At 40.4% G+C, this 23,340-nt stretch overlaps 1 protein-coding gene across 10 annotated transcripts in view; it reads left to right on the top strand.

The window, feature by feature from the left end:
- Positions 1-19,958, top strand: part of ARVCF (ARVCF delta catenin family member) — a 292,145-nt gene extending 272,187 nt beyond the window's left edge. For all 10 annotated transcript variants that reach the window (XM_062590417.1, XM_062590416.1, XM_062590418.1 and 7 more), the window contains 7 exons: positions 485-635; positions 2,019-2,211; positions 3,254-3,365; positions 3,963-4,053; positions 5,285-5,338; positions 10,594-10,685; positions 14,696-19,958. In XM_062590417.1, coding sequence (XP_062446401.1) covers positions 485-635; positions 2,019-2,211; positions 3,254-3,365; positions 3,963-4,053; positions 5,285-5,338; positions 10,594-10,685; positions 14,696-14,701 — 699 coding nt within the window. In that variant the 3' untranslated portion in view covers positions 14,702-19,958. The remainder of the gene's footprint in view (positions 1-484; positions 636-2,018; positions 2,212-3,253; positions 3,366-3,962; positions 4,054-5,284; positions 5,339-10,593; positions 10,686-14,695) is intronic.
- Positions 19,959-23,340: the final 3,382 nt, after the last annotated feature.

Consider the following 23,340-nt stretch of genomic DNA (forward strand, 5'->3'; position numbering starts at 1 on the left):
TGAACTGAACAGCAGCCTTGGGATCAGCCGGGTGGTGCTTCACAGCTCTCTTGAATAGAGTATATTTTAAAATTAATCATGAAAGATAACGAAAGCATGTAATTGCAGGTGGGGGAAGGTAACGTATTTTAGAAGTCTCACAGTTCCTTCCGACTTACCTCTTTTGTCTAATCCAGCGGGATGTATTTTCTCACTGAGATGTGTGCCAGACAGATGCTAGCAGATGATGCACCTTTTTTCTGTTTCTGTCCTCCTTCTCCAGCAGCTTGTTACAGGCTGAATTTCTGCATCCTTTCTTCCTTGGTGCTTGATGGACTTGGATGGTGGGTAATGTTGTAGATGCATCAGCACACACAACCAACTAGTCTTTGCAGAAAAAAAAATGAATTACAGCACTGAAAGAAATGCTAAGAGCAAGGGAAGAGTGGGTATGTGAATTCACAAAACTTTCTGTTGTTTCTTTTCCCTTGTGTGTTCTAATCAGTGGTCCACATACATCCGTGCAACAGTGCGGAAGGAGAGGGGCCTCCCGGTGCTTGTGGAGCTGCTCCAGTCTGACTCCGATAAGGTGGTGAGGGCTGTGTCGATTGCCCTGAGAAACCTTTCCATGGATCGTCGCAATAAAGATCTTATAGGTATCTTCTGATCGTTTCTTACCAGGTGGAGTTTTTTGATACATGCGAGAGCTAATGAGAGATCTTACATTTTCTCTTTTAAGAGTAGAACTCCTTTTGTATGCAGTTTCCATCAGCAGTATCTAAGACTAATCTATATAGCCACAAACTGGAGAGTTGCCATCTCAGAATGTATTTCCAACCCTTTCCAACAAGCCATGGTTTGAGGGAAATCTGTGTAACTCAGGAGTAAAAACAGGTGTAGATCTCTACAGTGGAGGGTGCATGGGTGTGCAGAGGATTAGGTGGGTTAAAAGGCTGCTTGCCTTTTCTTAAGCTCTGGCTGACATGGGCTTCTAGCTGCATACAGTGTTTCCAGACAGGTGGCTCCCACGTAGATTGGAGTGGCAGTTTGCCCCTTGACGTGCTGAGCTGCATGAGGGAAGCACAATGGGCTTGGATGTAAAGCTGTCCCTTTTTACTCCCAGTGAATTCCTCCTTCCCTTCTTGTTATTCTTCAGTGTAGTTGCTGTAGAAGCTAGGCCCTCAACAACTTACCTCTGAGATGTTCCTCCTTCAAGTTTGATTCTTCCACAGTGCTCACTAGCTCCCTGCCGAGGGGGTAAAGGTGCATTCACCTGCACGTTAGCAGCAATCAGAAAGTTCAGCTGTGAGCAGAGTTTTCTCTGGATGTCTGTCCATTTAGCTGAGGTACTTGTTTAAGCTGTAACCTTGTCAGGCCAGGAAGTATTGGTCACATGTTTTAAGGCCACCATCCAAGCTGATACTAATAAATAGCAAGCTGCAATTTTGCCTCAGTACACCAGGTTTCTTTTTAATAGTTCAGACGTGTAGCTAGGCAAATGGTACAGACAGACTTCTGGGAGTGATAAACTCTGGACTCCTTGGTTTTTCTCCAGTACTATGTACTGTGAAGGCTAACTGCACCCAGGAGGAAATACTCTTACATTTGCTGGGGGAAGGTTAATAGATGCATGGCTGCGCACCTTGCCTCAGAAGACCTATTACAAGGCTAAGTTGAGTAAACTGTGTGCGTGTATTAGCATGAATATGTGGCATTAGCAGCAGCTATTGGATGCTTTTTGCCTCAGGCAATGAAAAGTATGATAAATGTTGGCTGTAAAATTCTCAATAAAGACTGAAAACTTCTTCCCCCCCAGTACCTTTTAGCTTTCATGATATAGTAGTTTGTCTTGGATAGCAACTCTAAATCACCTTGAAATAATTAATAATAAATGTACTATTAAGCTATAGTGTTGAGGTTCCCAATGTGTTATAAAATCTTTCGACCTGGCCAAAATCCTGGAATTTTAGAATTCAAGATGGGAAGGTGAAATTATTAGGGTTGACCAATGGCTAATGGTATCTGTTCCCCTTATCTAGGTAGTTATGCCATGGGTGAACTGGTAAGAAATTTGCCCAGCAGGCAGCAGAGGTCTTCAAAGAACCTGGAAGAGGATACAGTGGTTGCAGTGTTGAATACCATCCATGAAATCATTACTGACAGTTCAGAAAATGCGAGGTCTCTGATCCAGACACAGGGCATTCAGAAGCTGGTAGCTATCAGCAAGTCAAGGTAAGTGATAGATGGAAGCAAAATGCATAAAAACTCACTGCAAACATGAAAACGTCACTATGAACAGCAGTATTTTGCTTTGTGGAAGTATACAAGCATCCTGACCCTTCAGAGATACAACTAAAGCAATTAATATATGCAGTAAAAACGCGTTATCAGCATCAGTATAGACCTTTAATAGGCTTAACTGAGCAAAGAAAAAAGTCAGTTGAATAAAAACTCCTGGGATGTTAGGACATGCTTTCTCTTCACCTGATGCATCTTAGCAACGTGCATGCATTTAGCAGTCATCCTTTGCAGTGAAGACATGACCTTTATTTTCAGAGCAGGAGTCTTTTTTATCTGTGGCAGCATTTCATTCCTGAAATAGCAGTTACAAAATTTTGTTTCTTGTAAGTTAAATGGTTAATGATGTGTAGTAATCATTCTGGCTGAGAGGCTGATGGTGGTAGTTTGACATGACAAATTTTCACTATGTGGTTATGTTGAAAGCTATTCTGACTGTCTTAGAAAAAAGTATGAGTTAAGTATAGTTCAGCCAGATAGAAATGAGCATGTGTATAGGTGTGTTTTCAGCAGACTTTTGGGAGAATAGTTGAAGACTTCATTGGTTGGCATTGTTATGAAATATGAAAGCCAACCAGGAAGCTAGCCCTGTATTACTTATAGAGGGTGCTTGTGTAGTGACTTACTCAGAAATGAATGAAAGCTCATTTTTAGATTAGAACCATTTATTTTTCGCTGACTCAAATTGTTTTGTAAAAACAATTAAAGCGTGAAGCAGCATCATTAAGTTTTGAAGTTGTAAGCTGGGGTGAAGATTTCAAAAATGGCTCTGATTTTTTTTTTCTCTCCCCTCCCTCCATCCTACCCCACCCCAAATAAATCCAAGCAGGATGAAATCTATTTTTTGTTAATGACATCTACAAATGGAAGGGTCAGTACGTACTTCCTGGATATCGTTTTAGTACGAAAGAGGTCAGCATATGAAAAGTCTTGTATTTCTTGATATTTGAGACTCTAATTTTATCTTGCAAATCAGCCAGTCTCCCAGAGAAACAAAAGCAGCATCTCACGTTCTTCAGATGATCTGGAGCTATAAAGAGCTACGAAATGCACTGCAGAAGGATGGGTGGAACAAGTCACACTTCCAGGTAGAGATGTTGGGTCTTAGGTTTAGTTAGTAGCTATGGAATGCCTGAGTGGAAAGTGTCCTACCTTAACTTAGTTTAATATTAATGTCTAGTAGATTGGGGGCTTAGATTCTGTTCTTTTCAGTAATAGAACAGTGTATTATAGTATATTCAATCAGAGCATCATGCATACTTATTGGGTATGTTTCTCAGTCTGAAATGTAGCTGTTTTGCTTTTGGAAGTATGCCACCTTGCATAAGCCAGATGCCCAGATGCATTACTGGAGGAAGAATTAACATGCTTTTTTTCTCAGTTGTGTCTCATTCCAAACATATTCCATCTAGCAGCCTGAGGCAGCCACCTACTCTTGACATGTAAAGTCCTCATCTTTCCTCGTGAAAGGATGAGCTGCTTTTACAGGCTAACAATGCAGCTATCTAGATGACAAGAAAAAGATTCCACCAGCAAATCTGTATGAAAACACCCCAGTGCCATATTATCGGCAGAAGGAGGGTTTAGGATCATTCCATAGTCTCACTCCATATGGCTGCTTTATTTATTTTTCTTGTTCCATTTGCCAGAGTGGCAAATTCTTCTTCATGTGTTTTGTCTTGTAGTCTGTTTCTGCAGCTCCGAAGGGTTCCAAAGGTGCCGCTGGCAGGTCTGGCTACGACGACAGCACTTTGCCTCTGGTGGATAAAAGTCAAGGTCAGTTCTGTTCGTTACTGCTTTTTTGTGCTGCGGTTTGCTTGCCTGCTTCTTTTTTGGATTTGTCTACACCTATGGTATGAAAGTGATAGGGTACAAATGTGTTACTTATGTGGTGCTTTTTATCCCACAGTCCCCAAAACGATCACTTTTGTTAACTGTATGGATATTATAGCCTTCCTTTGTGAAAGCCACACTACTGATGTTACATGCAAGTTGCGAAAACAAATCAATCTTCCTGGGAGAATTTGGGATGGGCGTGAGGTGTGGAGCTTAATTAGAATGAGAACAGCCATTCTGAGAATGTGTTTTAATAAATCCAGTCTTTAGCCAGGTAAATGGGCTTGGCCTTTAGCATTAGCTTACCCCTAGGGCATTGACTCAGTACTGTTTTATGGTTTTGTTTTGTTTTGTTTCCCTTTTTTTAAATACATGTTTTGGCAGTGCTTCTTCATGTATCATGTAAGTTTTCATTAGAGATGTTTTATCTAAAACCTAGGTAGAACTGTGCTTGTTTGTCAGGCTTGGAGCAACCGTACGACCACTGGTATAGCTCCAGCTTTAGTTTCATTATGATTGCTTTGTCTCAGAACCTGGTTCTGGTTTCTAGACATCAGATGTTAAAATTTATTTCTAGAAATCTCTGATCTGCTATGGCAGAGTTTGTCATGTTGCACTTAAACTAGGTTAACTTCAGATTACTGTGGATGTACCAGCCCCACTCTGCTTTGCCTGTTTTCACCTCACCTTCCCTGTCTTCAATCCAATCTGGCAAATTATGCAGAGGGATGACTAGAATCAGCTTGCTGATCTGACAATAAAGTATTTGTTTTCTTGGTGGATTAGCTTTTTGTTGGCTCAGCAGGCTGTTGGATTGGATTGTGTGTCATGTGAAGCTGCACCCTTACTTATTTTCTTTCTATTCTGGAGAGGCCTAGAGAGAAGCTCATTAATAGCAGTATGTAGTCACAAGCAGATCTGATTTTTCTGTTATCATTTGAGAGAGGGAGTTACTTATTGCAGTGCGAAAATGTAAGGGTTATATGTACTTTCTGGAGAGCTTAGATTAAACTTTTCTTTCTGAATAAATAGCGATTGAATAGGTTTTTTTTACGATAGTCTTTGTGTTCAGTATTTTACGGGCTTCTCTGTTCTTGTGACTAACTTAAAACTACCAAGAGTTGAAAATAGCAGATGTAACACAAATGCTTTCAATGCTTCTGTTTTATAGATAGCGAGAAGTCTGGGAGTCGTGATATGATACCTATGGATGAACTCGGCCCAGGTAAATTCAGTCATAGATCAAACCCCCTGTCTATTTCAATAGAGCACACTGTCACTCACAGGAAAGTTCAGCTATTTCTCTAGGTGATATTCTTTCAAATGGATAAAGCTGACATTTAAAAACAGAACTTTACCTTAGAAAAGATCAATTTTTTTTTAATGTGGGGTACAGTGTATGCACCAATTACTCCACTACTCTAAGTATATAGTGGAGAAATACTGACATTATTTACATTACATCTCTGGCCATTGAAGCTGCTGCATATCATGTTACAGATCTGGAAGTCTTGAGATTCAGAGGAATTTAGTATTTTTCAGAAAGAAAAAGATTTTAAAAGGCACTTTATAATAACAGCAGAAATAAGTTAGTATATGTGATAATCCTGGCTCTGGTTTTAATTTACCCACATCTAACTGAGCCTAGTTTTAACTCTGGAAAGAGAGCAAATGCATATTGTCTTCAGGAGGTGCTTTGAGATCGATAAGTTTTGTAGTTTGATTTGTAGTTTTTTCCTTTACTGAGGTAGATAAAGGTGGTGTGTGGTCCCTTGGGAATTTGCTTTAGTTCCTCTAATTGATAGTATTTGTACTTAAATATCTATATTAATGCCTCCAAATCAAGCAGTTTGACATACTACTACTTGTGATTGTAGCTGGAAAAAAAAAGAAAGCAAGTAAAACCTAGCTGAAAACCAAGCATGTTCAAAAGTTAGAATAACACCTTTCGTAGTCTCAGTAAAATGAGATCCTACCTGCCATGAATCAGCTGTGCATATGTACTTTGTTTAAGGGAACAGCAAAACATTTGTCCTTACGATGGAAGAAAATAACTTCAGAGAAGATTGCCGTCAGGATAGCTGTGTGCGAGCAGGTGCTGCAGTGTGGGCAGTGCTGATCGTTTATAGTCTTAACGTTAGCTGTTGCCTTGTGCTTTCAGGAGTTACTGGTACAGCTCTGAGTACCAAGTGAAGCGCAAATTAAGAGCATATGTCCAACATCAGGCAGGTTCTCTGGGCCGTTCGGGTCTCCAAACCTTTCATCACTGTTAGAAGATGAAATCTCCGAGTTTTCTTGATCTGTGCAATTGAATACTTCTAACTCCAATATGGCCAACTTTGTGCATCTTCAGAGGTCAACTGAGGAGGGAGTAAATCAATTTAACCTGTTTGCTCTCCTTAATTCCAGGGAATGGAATAACAACTTAATACTTCATCTCTTTCCTTCAAGCCTTTCAAAGCACTGTGTATTTTTTTTGTCTTTGGGGCTTATTTACAGGAGGAGCTCTTTAAAATACATTTTCTTATTTAATTACATTGTAGACTGTCCTTGAAGGCTTTTTTGTTCTTCTGCTGTGGAGCGAAAAGGAACAGAACATCCACATGCACTCCTCTGGGTTTTTACATCCAGTAAACACAAGTTGGTCATGTCCCTATGTACTCTGTACCAATCAAAGTGGAGCCTCTAGGAGAGACTGAGTTCATGTACGTTTGCCAGGAAAATGCATGACAGAGTACCTGAGAAAGGAGTTCAGCATCACAGCTCATAATATCTTTTTCTTTTTATTGTAGAAAGTCGTGTACCCTGGTTTTGGTTGTTGGATTTTTTTTTTCTCCCTTGCTTTTGGTCTCCTCCTGATTTCACTTGCCCTAAGATCTTTCTGCTTTATATTCTCTGTCTTTTAGAGAATTCTCATCTGGACTGCCTAAAGCTTTCTGATGTTTGTTTTGTTTAATTCAGCTGCTTCCAGCTGGTGCACCAGTTTGAGGCAATTATCCTGCTGGTGCACCAGTTTGAGGCAATTACACTTCAGGACCAAACACATTAGAGTGTGTCCCTCAGAACTCTGCATTTCCATACGACACCCATCCATCAGCCAGGCCCTGATGGCCCAGACTTGCTCCTCCTGCTCCCCTGCAACACGAGAGGTTTTGCTTCTTCCAGATCTTTACTGCCTTTCATTTGTTGCCTCTTTTTATCAGGGTTCAGCCCTCTTGCTGCCTGGGCATTTATTGCTAACCTATGTCAACTCAACTCTTCCTACATTGCCAAAAAACTTGCTATTGGTATCTCTGCTTATTTGCCAATGTTGTGGTGTCATCCTTCTCTGTAAAGGAAATTAATTCTCCATCAGCATCAGTATGGCTAGAGAGGCAGAAAAGCATGTTGTCCATCAGCGAGCAGTACTGGATCAGTCAGCTTCCTGCTGTCTAGAGCAATGGGAGGGCTTGGGCAGAGCTTGGATATTGTGAATGATGGAAAAGCCCATGTATTACGAGTCACTGTGGGGTGTGCTAGACAGCCCAGTGCAGAAAGCGCTCAGGTCTGTCAGACTTTATCAGCTCCAGACAAGTGGTTCTGCACAGAGTAATCCGAAGATGCTGCCTGAGGGGGGCTGTGACCCTGAGCTGTCTGTAGGAGCAGCAGGCCTGTGCTCTTCAGGCCATTTGCCAAATTTGTGAGCTGTGTAAATATGTGTCTGTGCCTTAATTAACCTACAGTCAGACAAGAATTGTTCTGGATGGAGATGCATGGTTCAGGTGTCCCTGCCCTACATCCCTGTCTTCGGGCCTGACTTCTTTCTCCTCCCTGTTTTTGAAGGGACTGGAGATTTGATCTTAATAAGTTAAGAGCTGTGTGAAGGCACAGATGGACTGACACACAGCAGGCATTTTGGTCCTGTAATTTATGATGACAAAAAAATCTCACTGCAGAATGAATGGGAGATACTCAGTGAAGCAATACAGAAGACAACGAGCAGAAGGTTGAGAGAGGAATAAACAAGCCAAGGAACAATTAGAGAAATGGAAAAAAAAATCATATTTCAGAACAGAGAGGGCCTCTGAACAATATATATCTGGCTGTAAATTGAATTGTATTAATTCAGAATAATGCAATTATGCTCTGGAGAAACACAATTTGTATAGGTAGTCTTCATTCCATAGAAACAGTGTTAATACTAGTCATTTTTTTTAAAGTGAATCAGAAATGGGGAAGTAGCAATACTCACTAATTCCATCAGAAAGTTACTGTCCCTGGGGCACTGAGCTGTTACTTCTCCAGTGCAGACACCTTCAAGATATTTCTCATTTTATTAGGTCAAATCATGCACTTCCTATCTTTGCTACTGTTTATCTTAACACAGTCGTAGCAGTGTGTGGATTTCAGCAGCATGTAACCCTTTAGTGCTGATGTGTGTGGCACTGTTAACATGCAGGCCACACAACAGAAAACTGGCAGTATGAACTGCAAAATGTCTTGGAATGCAGATCTGAAAACCAAAGTTCCTGGGTTTTGTTGTTAGGTTACTAGCGCTTGGCCAAAGCTTAACGTTCCTGTTGCTGTTGTCCTGGCTAAGCAGGCTTTGTTTTGTTTTTGTTTTTTAAATAGTATTAAAGAACTGCTGTGCTTTTTAATTTTTTATGATTACAGTTTTTACTCCTGACCTTACTCCTTGGGAAGTATCATAGTTGCCATACTTCAGCTTAGTAGCTATTGCTTTCTGGGGTAGGTTAAAGGTTTCCCTTTGCATCCTGTCAATTTATTTTAAATGATTTGTGTTTCTGTAGTGCCATCGTGAGTGATCTGTTACAAAGTGACCTGTGAGCATAAATTAATATTTGATTGTAAAGAGCTACCTCTCTGTTGCTGTAAGTTTTGAATTTCTGAGAGGCAGCATGTTTCCATCATTTAAATGTATACCTATGTGAACTTTTGTTTCCCAAATGAATGATGAGTCTTTAGATTAGTATGACTTACTAACAGTACTCGTGCCTGTCATCTGAAAGAGAATTATTGGTCATATGTTTGACCAGGAATGCTGGCTGAGTGACTGAATGTTTTTTTTTTTCCTTTTTGAAGGATTCCTGTTTGAAAGGAATAGCCAAGAATGCTAGATATCTTCATTGACACTAAATAGTTGAAAGTAATCATCGCTCTGTGTAACAGTAATTTTCAAGCTTTAAGATCTGTTTAGTACTGTAACTCAAAAGTGCTTAAGTTATTTTTAGGCAGTGTGATTATGGAATCTGTTACTACACTTCTGTTAAATGTACAGCTTCTTTGAGTACTTACAGCAGGTCTGTGCACACTTTGATTCACAAGACAAGTTGGAAAAGAAAACTTCAGCTGTTTTAAAACTAACTTGATTATGGCCAGCATCATCATTTAGAGCCCTGCTCCATGACTCTGTTAGGTACAAGTTGTTCTGGCTACATGTACTTTCATCATGTGGGCAAACAAGGCCTTTTTATGCCTCTGGAATGCCACAAAAAACATGATGTATTTTTCTTAGATGACCTGTTGCAGGCAGTAAACCAAGAGAAGAGTGTATCGGTATTTTATGTAAAACTTTTGTGCTAGTCTAAGAATTCAGTTTGTTAGGACATAAACATTAATGATCCCTTAATTACATAGGGAGGAAAAAAGGCCTACTGGGAACTATAAATCTGAATGTCGTTTACTTCAGATTACAATGTGATCAAAGCAGAGCACAAGAGGGTGTATTTGTCACCAATACTGAGAGAAATTTCATGCATCAGGAAAGTAAGATTTGTATTGGCTGACAATGATTCAAAACAAAGGTTCTGAAACAATTAGAACGATTTCTGTATAAAAAAACAGACATCCCTCACACTTTTCTTCCTCATTTTAATCATGCATTCATATTATTTTTTATTTTAGTTGTCAGGAGAAAAATCATAAACAGGTGCTGCTTTGTACTGAGGGACAGCCCTAGCACAGCAGGGTTTGCATCAAGATCCCCTCCAATTCAACTGGCCCTTTTTCTCAGTGCTCTGAAAAGCACTTTTCCAAATTATTGTCATGTCCTGTTAGTAGTCAGGCTCAGGAAGAGTGGGAACATGCTGCAGGACCATTCAGAGAATGAACACAGCCAATTAATGAGGCAGCTAAGCAAGGAACAGAAGATTTGAGCTGAATTTGGAGCTCATTAGCCACAGAGTGTGAGATGACAACTTGCTGCTTTCCTTGGGCACACTACAAAACTGCAGCAGGCTGGGATGAAAACAGTGCTGCTTGCTAATGAGTGCCAGCATCTGGCAGTGATACTAAAAGAGGAGATTTCTGTTTTAAGTGGATAAAAATAACATATCAGAGCATGTGAAAAGCAGGCTGCCAGCATCTTCAAGTTTTGATAGTTTATTTCCCTGTTTCTTCACTGAAGAATACTGCTAGCATCTGCTCTGGTTTTGCTCTTACTGGTGCTGCATACCTGACTGTCATACTGTTCCTCCTCAGATGGATACTCCACTATTGATCACCGGGACAAGGAGCGCAAATACAAGACCAGTGATAACACCGGGGATGCCTCAGAGAAAGAACCTTTAAAAGTGAGCTGCTTGTTATTGCTGAGTACTAATTGATGCCTTTAAAAGAAAGGAAGCCTGATGTCTTCTACAAGAAACGTATGGTAGTTGCTCACTAGGGGGTGTAAAGGGTTGTGTATTTTTCAGATAAACACACCATTTTGTAACTGATCACTTGGCTGATTAGAAATAAAAACAAGATGCTGCTTTTGCAGTGTGGAAACAAATGCTGCAAAGACTATAGTCCTGTAAAAGGGTGAGGTGGTAAAAGCAGAATGTGTGTGTTCTGCTGCCTTCATCCAGGGACATTCCCTAGCCTGAAAGAGTGCAACTGCTCAGACTTTGTTCTGATAAGTCACTGCAAGCAGTCACTCTCCTTTATGGTTTTCACCATCAGAAGTAGGTATGAGCTTGTGTGTCTCTGTACAACAGTGCAGTGCATAGTGTTCATTTCTCCAATACTCACAGTCCTGAGAGTGGACTGCGGGTGTCAGGCTGTGGAGACAGGCAGGAAGAGACATGCATACCTCTGTGTGTGCCGTATAAAAGCAAGTTTAGACAACTTGCTCATTTTAAAAAAAAATCTTACTTCATGAAGCTCTTCTTACTGTGGGTTGTGTGCAGATGTAACTTAATGGGCTTTGCATAATTTCTGTTGTATTGATGTACCTGTTCAGCAGACCACTTTATAAATTACTTAATGCTTCTAACAGTGCTGTAGCAATTGCTTCTCCTTCACCTCAAAACAAACTTGTGTTTTTTCTCTGGATAGGTCATTTCTAGGGAAGGAAAAAAAAAAGGATTCAGTGAAGCAAGAGTCAGTGATAGGAAGTATTATTGCTACTCTGCAGAAAGCTGTCCTCCATAACCTTCAGCACCTTACTGTGATGGTATCAGAAAATCCACATGGTTCATGTTCAGTGGAAACAATTAAACTTCAGAATGGAAAATCCACTATGTTGAGCGAGGGAATAAAAATGAGATTTGGAGAAAAATCTTTCCATAGATCCTGAACTAGGAAGATGTCCTGCTGTCTCAATCTGCCTATATTAACTTGTCTGATCATGCATGAGCTACTGTGTCCTGCCTTTCCCTGAAGGTATACCCTGGAGAATGGCTTCAATCCAGCTGCACTTCTTTTAAGCACAGATTGCTGTTTTCAATTTGCCAGCTTTGAGTTTAGCTGCACCTTGTTGGAGGTTGCCCAGTGAGACTTTTCATTTATGTAATCACTGATGGTGATTACCCGTGCCAAACCTTGTGAGCTTGTTTTTTTATGAGCAGGCCCCGAGTGAACAGTCTGGAGTAGTGCGGCTGATCTGAGGCACTGACATGGGTGCTTCGAGTGGCAGTTCACCCTCCCTCTTTTTTTATTTGACCAGTACTATAAATAGGTGAAGATAATGCTGTATATTGTTTAGGAGGCTTCTACCACCCTTAAAGCTCATTGCAGAAGAATAGCTATTACAGTTTTCCTGTTTAGTCTTCACGCAACTCATTTCCTAAGCCTGTACTTGTGGTACTGCTTATTAAAGGAAACCAATAACAATCATCTTTTCATCTGAACCTTCCAGGTTTGTTTATGCATGATAGGGTGCAGTGAAGATGGAAGAGAAGCAAAATCTCACCTTTCCCCTTGTAGGAGGCTGTGCCCCCTTCATTTGTTTTTGAAAGCAATACAGTTGAGTCAATAGTCAAGTTATTCAGTGCTGCTCCCCATTTGTTTTGATGTGGCCTGATCCAGAGTTAACAGAAAAAACTTTCTAGTTCCCTCATCACAATTCTAATATATATTAAGGAATGAATGTGCTAAGTGATACATGAATATTGATCGATAGGAGCTTAACAGAAAATGTCTTTCTAAGGAAAATAAGCTAAGGCAGGAGACTTAACAAGTGCTTATTATTTTTGCCACTTGTAATTCATTAAAGTGGTCAAATGCATCATCCCTCAAAATCGCACCAAGCAGCGCAAACTCCCAGTGCATATCTGAAGTGAAGCATAACCCTGAAAGGTCCAATGGGTAGTTGTTTTGCTTTCATGAGAACAGGAGAAGAAACATTTCACCTCTGCGATGTGTCTCCCATAGCTTGTGCTGCCTTCTGCTTTTAAGGATGGACGATAGCCTAAACTGAGTCTGGTGTACACCTCTGAGGTATGCACTGGCATGCTGTCAGTTGGGCAGAGCCAGAGTAGCTGCTAGTCTTCCTCGTCCATGTCTTGTGAAACAGAAATGTATGTGTGGGGATGTCTGGCTTATGAACTGTCCAATAACCATGACTCAGGCTGTAAGAGTGGCCAAGAATTGTGAATAATGTTGCTAGGGAATGATGGCAGCCTTTTGGCTATTGCAAATGCTTTCATTAGTATTGTGCCTCTGCTGATCTTGTTCTTTCTCTACCACTAATTTTCCTTATGCTCCTTTGACCTGACTTGTTGTTGTAGTTTTTGTTTGTTTGATTAATCCGCTCTGTTTTGCTTTTAACTCCTCACCCTGTGCTGCAGAATGACACAAATAGGAAAAACATTAGCAGGAGTAACAGGGCTTCGGTGAATCTGGTGGATGCCCGTGACATTAAACCCCAGCCTGTTGACTCCTGGGTCTAATTTGCATGCATGGTAGGTCCTTTTAATGGTAATTGGTGCAAGTGATTAACTTGTCTCGTGCATGATCTGTATCTCTGTGGAATCTCTCTAAGGCTAACTGCTAACTGGGTCCTTTCAGACAAATGAAAATGCATTTGAAAACGAATGGTGTTTATATTATTCAGTGTGTCTTTAATGAAATGCATCAAACAGCTGTTTGATTAAATAAAATCTGTCAAATAACCAGACAGAAAATTAATGTCTTCAATGATTGTTATCAGCTGAAATGTGAAAAATTTCTACTACTAGGCCATGGGAATGAATTTGAATAGTATGATCCTGCCTTCAACTGTCTTTTTCCCCTCTAGACTTATTACAAGGATTAGCCTGAGACTTAAGGAAAAGCATATCCCTGACTACTTACGGATGTCTCCTGAGGTTCCCATGAATTACACAGCCCTGCCCATCTGCAGGAAAGCTGGCGGCCATACACAGTTACTTTGGAAGAGTAGGAGGATGACAGGGGGTGATTTTGGTTACATGATAAAAGTTGAACCACAACTCCTACTTCCCAATTCCTTCCTTCTTCTGTTGCTTTAAATGAAAAAAAGAAGAAAAAAGGCACCTTTCTGTTGCTTTCTAGTTGTCTGTTTTCCTCATGTGCCAAGTTTCTTAGTAATGTCAGTAGCCTTTCATCACTCCTGCTGCTGCTAGTCTGTCTCCTGCTGTCTTACTGGACAGCCCTCTACGCTGGTTATACCTTCTGGCCCTCCATCAGGTGCAACGAGACGTTTGGAACAGCAGGTTTTGTGCCCCTGGCTATGGCTAAAGGAATATCTTAGGAAAGCTGCCCAGTGTCTTCACAGAAATCACTATCAGAGTGGATAATAGGCCCTTAAGGCCCGGTCTCCAAAATGTGCAGCATCTTTCACCTCCACAATGCTGCATGGAAATCACTTTCACTAGTGGAAAGGAAAACCTCTGTGTTTTGGGTTTATTTGTTTTCTTCTTAAGAGTATAGTGTAAGTGCCAAGTGTTTTCAGCTTATTTTTGTTTCCTGGTTGGAAGCACCTGGCTTATTACAATGCTGCCAGGTATGCTTAAGTAGCCACAGAGCTGGCCCTGGTGCTGCTGGTTTGCTACAGCTGGTCTGCAGTGTGTGGTCAGCCTTGTTGACCTAGCCAAACAGCAGGGATAAATGCATATGTGTAATGTCTGTACGCTTCCATTCCTGCACTCTTTCTCTTAACAGTAAAGGCTTATGGTGGGGGGGCAGCGGATACAGACTTCAGCAGAGTCTGTGCTCCCATTCTCCTAGTCCATACCCCTTTAGGAACTCATGTTGATGTTATGCTGGCATTTCCAACCACTGTCCTACCAGTGGGTGATAGAGATCACCAGTGTCATGTTATTTGCTGGTATTAATCAGTTCTGACTTTATTTTGCAGGGCTAGAACCAACCACATTTTTTTAATTGAGGGGGGAAAAAAAATCATCGAACCGACACAGAGGATCTCATCAGTCACCACTGCCATTCAGAGTTGGAGGGCGCTGCATCACTGACCAGGCTGCAGATTCTAGGAGGGCGTGGGGAGAAGACACAGCCGCTTGCCATCGCCAATGCCAGAGCACCATGCCTTACAGCAAGACAGTTTGCTTTTTGACTCAGTTACATTCCCAGCAGAAATAGCCGCCTTCCCCTCGCTCCCTCTCCTGCAAGAAGAAAGCAAGCAAGAACAGAGAATCCAAGCTTCTATCTAGCTGGCTGCCTTCTTAGATAACTCTTACGTGTGGATGGTGCCCAGTATGGGAAGTGAAGGTCATGCGGCAGCAAAGAGGAAAGCTTCACAAGTGAAAGAGATACTGCAGAATATTTGAAATATCGTAGGTGTAGTCATGAAGATAATAGCACTTTTCTGGTTTGCAGCTCTTTTGTTTTGGGTTTCTTTTTTTTCCTTTTCTTTTTTTTTTTCTTTTTTTTTTTTTTCTTTTTTTTTTTTTTTGAACTGTGAATCTGACATTTTTAAGGCTTTTTGATAAATTTTGAGGTTTTCTTCATTATTTCCACAAGAAGTGCAGGAATGTTGAGTGGGTATGTTGGATTTCAGTCAGAGGAGAAAGTACAGAACAAAAACTATTAAATGCTGATTGAATGAACTAGAGACTAGATGACAAAATTGCAAGCTGTATAATCTGCTTTTAGAGTAAGCTATATCACAGTGCTATATTATCATTATAATCTGGTGTACAATACTTCTGCTGTTTGAGTTCTGTAATGGCTCTATTTTTACTTCCACATATGAAAAATAGTTTATTGAAGGCTTCAGTGTTCCCAGTTCAGAAATCTCTGCTGAGAAATGGAGTTGACTGGCTTTTTATTTTCTTTTTCTCAAAGATTGCGATAAGGAACTTACATTTTAAAGGTACCAGTGTTGCATTGATGATGATCTAATCTATAACATTATTTCTCTTACTATAGCTGTTAACACATTGGAAGAAAGTAAGAGCTTCTTTGTAGAATGTTTTATTTTGAACACACTATAAACTTCAGATGGGTCTATCATTTATATTTGACGGTAACTTGATCACTGTCGGATCCGTATTTGCTTTGAGCTATAGATCCTGATGAGAAATGCCACAAAGGGAACTGGCTTGGAGTTTTTTTTTTAAATTATCATCATGGTTTCTGTGTTGCTGTGGTTTTGTTTTGAGATTGCGTATTTCAATTGGTGTGAGAATCACCCATGTGCAAAGGTTCTCCTCTAAGGTGCTGAGGCCTGCTCTCTGCAAGAGGGGCTCGTTACCTCATGAGAACATACTCTGTGTATACAGTATCTGGAAATGCTGTAAACTAAATGACGTCAGATCACTGATTTTCTCCAGGCATTGGTCAAGGAAGGGCAGCAGATGAGAACAGGAAGCACATGTCTCATTAGTAGCATCAGGTGCCTTTTACTGATTTTGCTTGGTAGCCATTATTCTTCAGTTGCCACATTTACTCCTAAACAAGCTCCTAAAAACGGTGCGACTGGAAAGCATATATTTTAATCTGGCAAATGTCATTTGGGGTTTTCAGTGCCTGCCATTTCCTTTGTACTTAAAAAGGGGAAATACCCAACAACCTCACCTCCCACAAAATATTACTATTACAGTAAACACCTAAATTTTTTTGTAAAAAAAAAAAAAAAAAAAATTAAAAACTTTTAAAAAAGGCAAGTACCAAGAGCTTTGTATCTTCTTGAGTATATTAAAAATTTGACATGAGTACATATATATATAAATAAAAATATCTATATATCTATATCTATATATATATATATTGTTGTGCAGAGGATAGGTTGACAAAACCATGTTAAGTAGTTTGCAGGAGAAGGAAGCATTTGTTGATTCAGGGAAAGACTGATGCCAGAAGCTGTCAGTGATTTGGATGATACATGTGCTCCTTCACCCCCTCCCTTTGCTGACCTTCATCTTCCATGCTCATTGCAGTGGTTGCTTCTGGATCCTAGGGAAGGTGAAGTTGCTGGGAGCAAACTAATATAGCAAAGATTTGTCTTTTCACCTGCATGAGAGTCCTATTGAGCCAAAGATGCTCAGCAGATCAAGGGAAGCAAAGAGATATATCTGTGATTATCTGCATATGTGTCAGGGGCAGTGTCTCTGTATGTGTAGACATGAAGTGTGGCAATGAAACCAGATACATAGTTTGACTGTATATTCTATCAATGGTGCTCTTTTCATACTTGTTCTGCCAATACGCGGAGACCCTTTTAACCAAGCTACACGGAAGAGTTTTATATCACTTTTGGTTATGTACTTGGTGTATTCTTTTTGTATATGAAAGGATTTTTTTAAAAATGTTCAGTAATTAGCAATGGAACCTGCTTTGTAGCTGATTAGAACAGCGTAAGAGAAGGGCCGTGCTGTCAGTCTGTCCCTGATCTACTTCAATCCATATATTTACCAAAGGAGTCTGAGCAAAAGTTCACTTAAAATAAAGACCTGACTGTTGAAAGGAGTCTCTGCTAAGACTTTGTGATTTAGTTATTGTATGACTATTCCAAAGCCAGCAAGAGGTTAACAGAGAAAACCGCAGGAGGGGGAAGTGACCTGGCTAGAGGCTGATAGTCCATGACCTCCTACACCAGGTATCTCATGGCTCTCGGTGGGGCACTATGGTGATGCTGAAAATCTGGACTGGAATCTATTTTGGCCTCCGTCATTAATGGGTCAGGCTAAAACCAAGCAAATCCAGACCCTATCCCACTTCTCCCCCAGTTATTTTTTGTGTTTATTCTGCATCCTGAGATAAACAGACCTCCCTGTCAGGTTAGATGGATTTGGCTGCCCAGGTTCATTGTAGCAAATTGCTCCTCTGGTTTTCCTGGGTACAGTGTTCGTGGCAACATGGTTTACTGCTACAGAAAAGCAAAGAATGATACACGAAGAGGTCAAACATCAAGTCCATGTGCCAAGACTTCTCCTGGGAATCCCATCTTACCTTCCCTCCTTCTGATGCCACACAATAATGATTGATTCCCAAGTACACAGCAGTAACCAGTAACGATGAATTGCACTGCAGTGATTGTCCTTCACCCGAAACTGTTGTTTGGATGTTGAGCAAGGGAAATAGATGGGGGCAAGGTGACTATACGTGAGACTGTCACTTTGTATTATCAGCCCACCAGCCAAAGTCCAAAGCAAGAGATTTGAACCTGGTGAAATATCCGTGCTCTTCATATTTGCAGCCACAAGCTCACTTGAGGAAAGCCCTGATGGGGTATGTGCCCTCACCAGTCCTTACCTCTCCCCTTGTTGGTGCAATGCATCTGGGCTGTTAGAGCTGTTCTGGGATGTGGGTGAATGAACCAGTAAATGTTGAGTTTATTTTAGCAGCAGGGATTGTATGTAAAGAAGGGAAAGCGGCAGTGTGTATGTGACTAAAGCTGCAGTAGGGTCTACAGCCCCCTGCTAAAGGCAGGTAGTGCTTTTTAGGGCTCAGGTGTATGTGACCTCCTGTTCTCCTGTTGGCTCCACTGTGAAAACTAGAAGGAATCTGCCAATAAAGGGCTGAGGCAGAAGGGATTTTTATTTACAGAACTTCTAGAGGGGAGGGATGGTTGTGGAAGGAAGAGATGGTGTTGCAGGGCTCCGTGAAGAGAAGAGAAATTGTTGGCCCAGTGAGGGCTAGATAACATAGGGGAGGGAGGAGACCTCTGATGGCAAATAACTGCAAAACTTTGTTCCTTAGGAGGTAACTTTCACATCTCCCAAGCATCTTTACTAAGCTGTGAAGGGCTTTTATTTTTTTTTTCCTTTTAAGAAAAAAAAAAGGAGAGAAAAGGCACTTAATGCTGGTGGGGTTGTTGCGAGTCAAGACTCCCTTACCGAAGCATCAAGTTGAGCGTGTGAGTAATTGTGGCAAGTCAGTAGGGCACCGTGATTAAGGTTTCCCAGATTAGTGTGTCTGCAGATTCCAACAGCTTGGGCAGCCATAGGTCCTGATTTTCTGTGTCTTCTGGGCAAAACACCTGCCTATCCTAGTTCTACTCTTAGTGCTCTCAGACATGCAGCTTCTGAATGCTTCTGCATCGTGAAAGCAAATCTTGTCTCCTTTGCCAAAACATCACAAAGAGTTATTTGGGGCTAGGAATTGACTTATGATAAGTGACAAACCAAAATGCAGGGAGGTGCATGTTGGTTAGAGCAGATTAGCAGGTCCTTGCCAGCTCTGATGGGTAGTTTTTCATGGTTTTCTAGCATACAAGGCTTATGCTCGGCAAAATGATTTTCAATCCTCGAGCAGTTTCCAGAGCTGGAAGGTGGTGAGTTACCTCCTGTTACTTGCCTTAAAGTTGAGTTTATAGGGCTCAGCTACCTATGAGAGAGGCACATCTTAAACCCTTAGAGTAGGCAAAGCTTCCAAAGCCAAATGGGCATGTTAGAGAGTGGTTATAGTCTCTTCTGCTTTCTAACTCCTCACTCAATGAAAATTAGTGTGCCAATATCTTCAGTCCACAATTTTGTGCTCTTGGGTTTGGGTCATACTCTCATGTTTTTTGAAGGTGTTTATATAGGTATAGTTTCTCACAAAGTTTGAGTTGATCCTGCTAAAATCTGCTATTTACTTATCTTTGACAAAGAAATTTCCAATTTATTGGTACAGTAACTAACCTAGTATGTTAAGGGAATGTATTATGAACTTTTTTTTTCCTCTTAAGTTTTACATTGGGGTAGGAAAATCTGAACTCCAGTTGCAAGGTGAGGAGGAAGATAGTGCAGATAGTACAAGGCCTGCCAATCTGGTACTTACTGTTCAGAAAAAAATAACTAGACTAAGAAGCTTACTGGTAATTAGTAGCTAATGTGTTCGTAACTATCATGTGCCTTAAAATTTTCATGGTAGGAGAATAAAAAAATCAACAATGTGTTTTCTGTAATACTGCTCGACATTCTCTGTAGTTTAGACTGGTGGGATTTTGCATTGTATTTACACTGTACTATAAACTGAAACACTAAGAATGGTTTGATTTTACGAGTATGGAGGGCAAGAAAGGCGGATTATGCTTTTCATAGAACAAATGTTACTGCGACAGAATGTATTATTATTATAGGACCTTTCCATAACACAGACAAGTAGAATGCTTGTTAGAAACCAGGTATGTAGGATAACAATTTGGTGTGTTTTCAATAAACCATGCCTGGAAAGAATACATGTGCCATTGGGTTTTTTTTGTTTTTTTTTTTTTCTTTCCTTTGTTGTTGTTGTTGCATCAGGAATCACAAATGTTTTTTGGCTTTATGACAGCACTTTTCAGTGGCAGTGGATTATTCAATCCTAGCTCAGGTCAGCACTCCATGTGGTAATAAAAGGTCAGTGGTAATGAGGGCAATTGAAATATCCTTTAAACTAGTATAGCTGGAAATTGTGATTCATTGCCATATGTTGGAGTTGTAGCATAAAAGCCCTATACGGAATATTTCTGCAGGAAAAGACAGCTGTGTCACTGTTCAAAGGTCTGCACATTTGGGACCAGAAGCCAAACTTGCTGATAGCACTTGGGGAAGCTACTGACATTTCCAAACTTAGTCATAAAAACTTTAACTTTACAAAGATTTCACATCTCTGAGACATGTGCAAGTATACTTGTAAACACAAATGTGTAAGAATAACAATATCTGCAAGTTTGAACTGTGTGAGAGGTTTGGTTGAAATGAGAAATTGACATTTTGGGGATGTGCCAAATAATTTAGTTTTGCTGCTGTGTGATGAAAAAAATTCAGATCAAGTAATAGCCTGTTACTGGCCCTTTTCCAATTAATTCTCCTGAGGAGTGGCTCTGCCAGGCAGGTTCATATGTGTTGATGGCTGATGCACCCAAGTATGGCATGCTTACTGAAGTGTCCTCACGAAGCAAGACAAAACCTAGTAAATCTTGACATAAGTGTGCTGTGAGGTCTTGCAGATAGAATGGAGTTTGGCTCTTCTGGGAGTTCAAAGGTGATTAAAGTTTGCTGTGTGTTAATGCCTCAAGGTACCCTCAGCACTGTGTGATTGTGGATGCTTGCAAACAGCACTGGTAAGGTCATCTTCAACTTGCCTTCCCTCTTTATGTCAGATGTCCTGAATGCTGACACAGAAGTTAAGTAAATCATCTCCAGATTCTGTACTTGCATTTGGAGCATCTAGTTTCACAAGTACTATGGTAAGATGTGGACTCCTGGGCTTAGCATCTCACTCTTAGATATCACTGCCATTCTACTGCAATGGGGAATCTGTTTTTCTTTCTTCATGGATGCATTAATATGGCAATGAATAGTAGATGCTGTAGGTAAGATACTGAACTAAAGCAAATATGTTGTTTCTACAAGTGACCTTTTGTAGCTGTCAAAGTGATTTCATTTCCAGCTTATCACAAGTTGGGCACATGGAAGCAATGAGTCCCTCAGGTGAAAGGTTAACCTGAGAACAACAGGCATAAAATATCACAGCCCTCATCTATTTCAGGTTTCAGCAGTGTCTTGGGGGAATATTCTGTCCTCATGCCCGTTTTCCCCACTGTCTCTTACCATGAAGATCTCATTGTGTTACAAGCTGATAATGGAGGATTTGTTACAGTTGAAGTTGTTTTATGATCATTAACTGAGTTGTGGAGACAGAGGCAAAAACAGTGAGATTCTTTTCTTAAAGCTTAGTATGCGTGCACAGCAAATGTAGCAGACAGTTACTGGTACAATGCCTTGTAATTGACTCTTAATTCATTTGCTTGAATCAAGCAAATGAGAATGCATCACTGAGCGGGTGTCGTCATCTTTAGTGGGAGAGTTGGGATCTTGATGGTTTCTCTTTGCTGTTCTCATAGGGGCTTCTACGTGTTCACTTCTGGATCTGGCATTTGTGACTTGTTGCTCAAAATTCATCAGTGCGTGCTTTCACTTCCACATATCATTGGGAGGAAGCACATCTCCTATACAGATATATGATAACTGCTGTTTGCTCTGATCAGTAATTTCCTCTGTAAGGATTGCTACATGGGTGCTGCTATGCTCAATTTGGTATTGGTAGGAAGTTAAAGGGAGCAGAGCTGGATTTAACTTCCTCATGAATCCTCCACTTCTCTTGCTTGTTGATTTAAAGAATCAGTTTAATATTTTGAGGGATGGCATCATGTCCCTTTGTAACAGAGCAACTGGCAGAAATCAAACTTCACTTTTATGTATTGCTGGAACCACTAAGATAACCCAGACAGTAGCTGCCATTTTGAGAATAAATCTCAATTAGCAATATTTGGCGAGATCCATCATTTGTGACATGAGTTGTGAGAATTTGCTGAAGAGTTTGTGTTGATTTAGAGGGATTCTTTTATACTGGGAGCTTTCTGTAAGTGGTATGCTCTCAGCTGACAAACTTCACACACTTGCTTCCACTGTTTCTTATCTGTGTATGTGTAGTGCAAGAATAGGTTGCCTTCTAATTGCTGTAGACTGATACTGCACTGACGCTCAGTAGATTTTTAGAATATATCCAGATTGCTTAGAAGAGGATTCATTGCATACTTTTTACTTCTCCTAATATTCAAAGCGTGACTTTATTTTGAAAAATAACTCTTCTCCCTGGGAGATTTCACATTTATGCGTCAATGACTCCAGACCACATTTCCTCAACTGACCAAAAGGCTTTTTTCTAATCACCAGTCATGCAAACTCAGTCAGGCTTTTTCCTTTTCATCCCTTGCCACCAATAATTATGAGCATTTCAGAAGTGTGGTCAAGTTGAAAAACTTTTCTTGCATGTGAAATTTGGTAAATAATCTGATGATACATAGGCTTTTTTTTTAACTGCTCTTGTGAGAGATTGTCTAATGAATTAATACCTTTTTTCTATTAAAATGTGTTTATTATATATTTGCATATATATTACACATGCGTTATTCATTAATGCATCTTTTGAACTATCCATGCTAACTCAAGAGGTTCCCTCCTTCCCTACGTTTTTTTTGATGGTGTCTCTGCCGTTATTTTAGCCATGCAAAATGGTGTTAGCTAACAGCAGGAATTTTTTTTGTTTGTTTGTTTTTTGTTTTTTTAATTTGGTAGAGCAGTATTCTACCTGCCTTTATTGTGATGCAACTTTCAGCATGTATCTATGAGGCTTTGGTTGGTGTAGCAGTATATACAGGAGTGTCTGTTTAAGTGCAAAAGTATTTAATGCCAGAAATGAAAGAGGACTCTTTCAAGTCATGACCTTAAGTGTACAGAAAAAAAAAAGTCACCTATAAGCATTCAGACTTTCCAATGTGCTCTGTGAACTAGCGTATGCCAGTAAATGGACTTGACTGATTTTCTTATTAGAAAATTTTGCAAAGGTTACCTGGAATCACCTGATGGACTTCAGCCAGTGACAGCAAGTTGAGCACAGACACCAAGAGGAACTGCTGCTAAGCAGACTTGCAGAATAAATCATTGACTCATTTCACAATGTGAGATGAAGGCCTTAAAACACAGGGATTCCTTCTATACAGCACGGCACAGCCATGAGGGACGACTTCTTCACAGTCTGATTCAGCATAGTGAATCTTGTTTTTCCCAGCTG

The sequence above is a fragment of the Rhea pennata genome, chromosome 17 (genome assembly GCF_028389875.1).
Source record: "Rhea pennata isolate bPtePen1 chromosome 17, bPtePen1.pri, whole genome shotgun sequence".
In the NCBI taxonomy this organism is placed as follows: domain Eukaryota; kingdom Metazoa; phylum Chordata; class Aves; order Rheiformes; family Rheidae; genus Rhea; species Rhea pennata.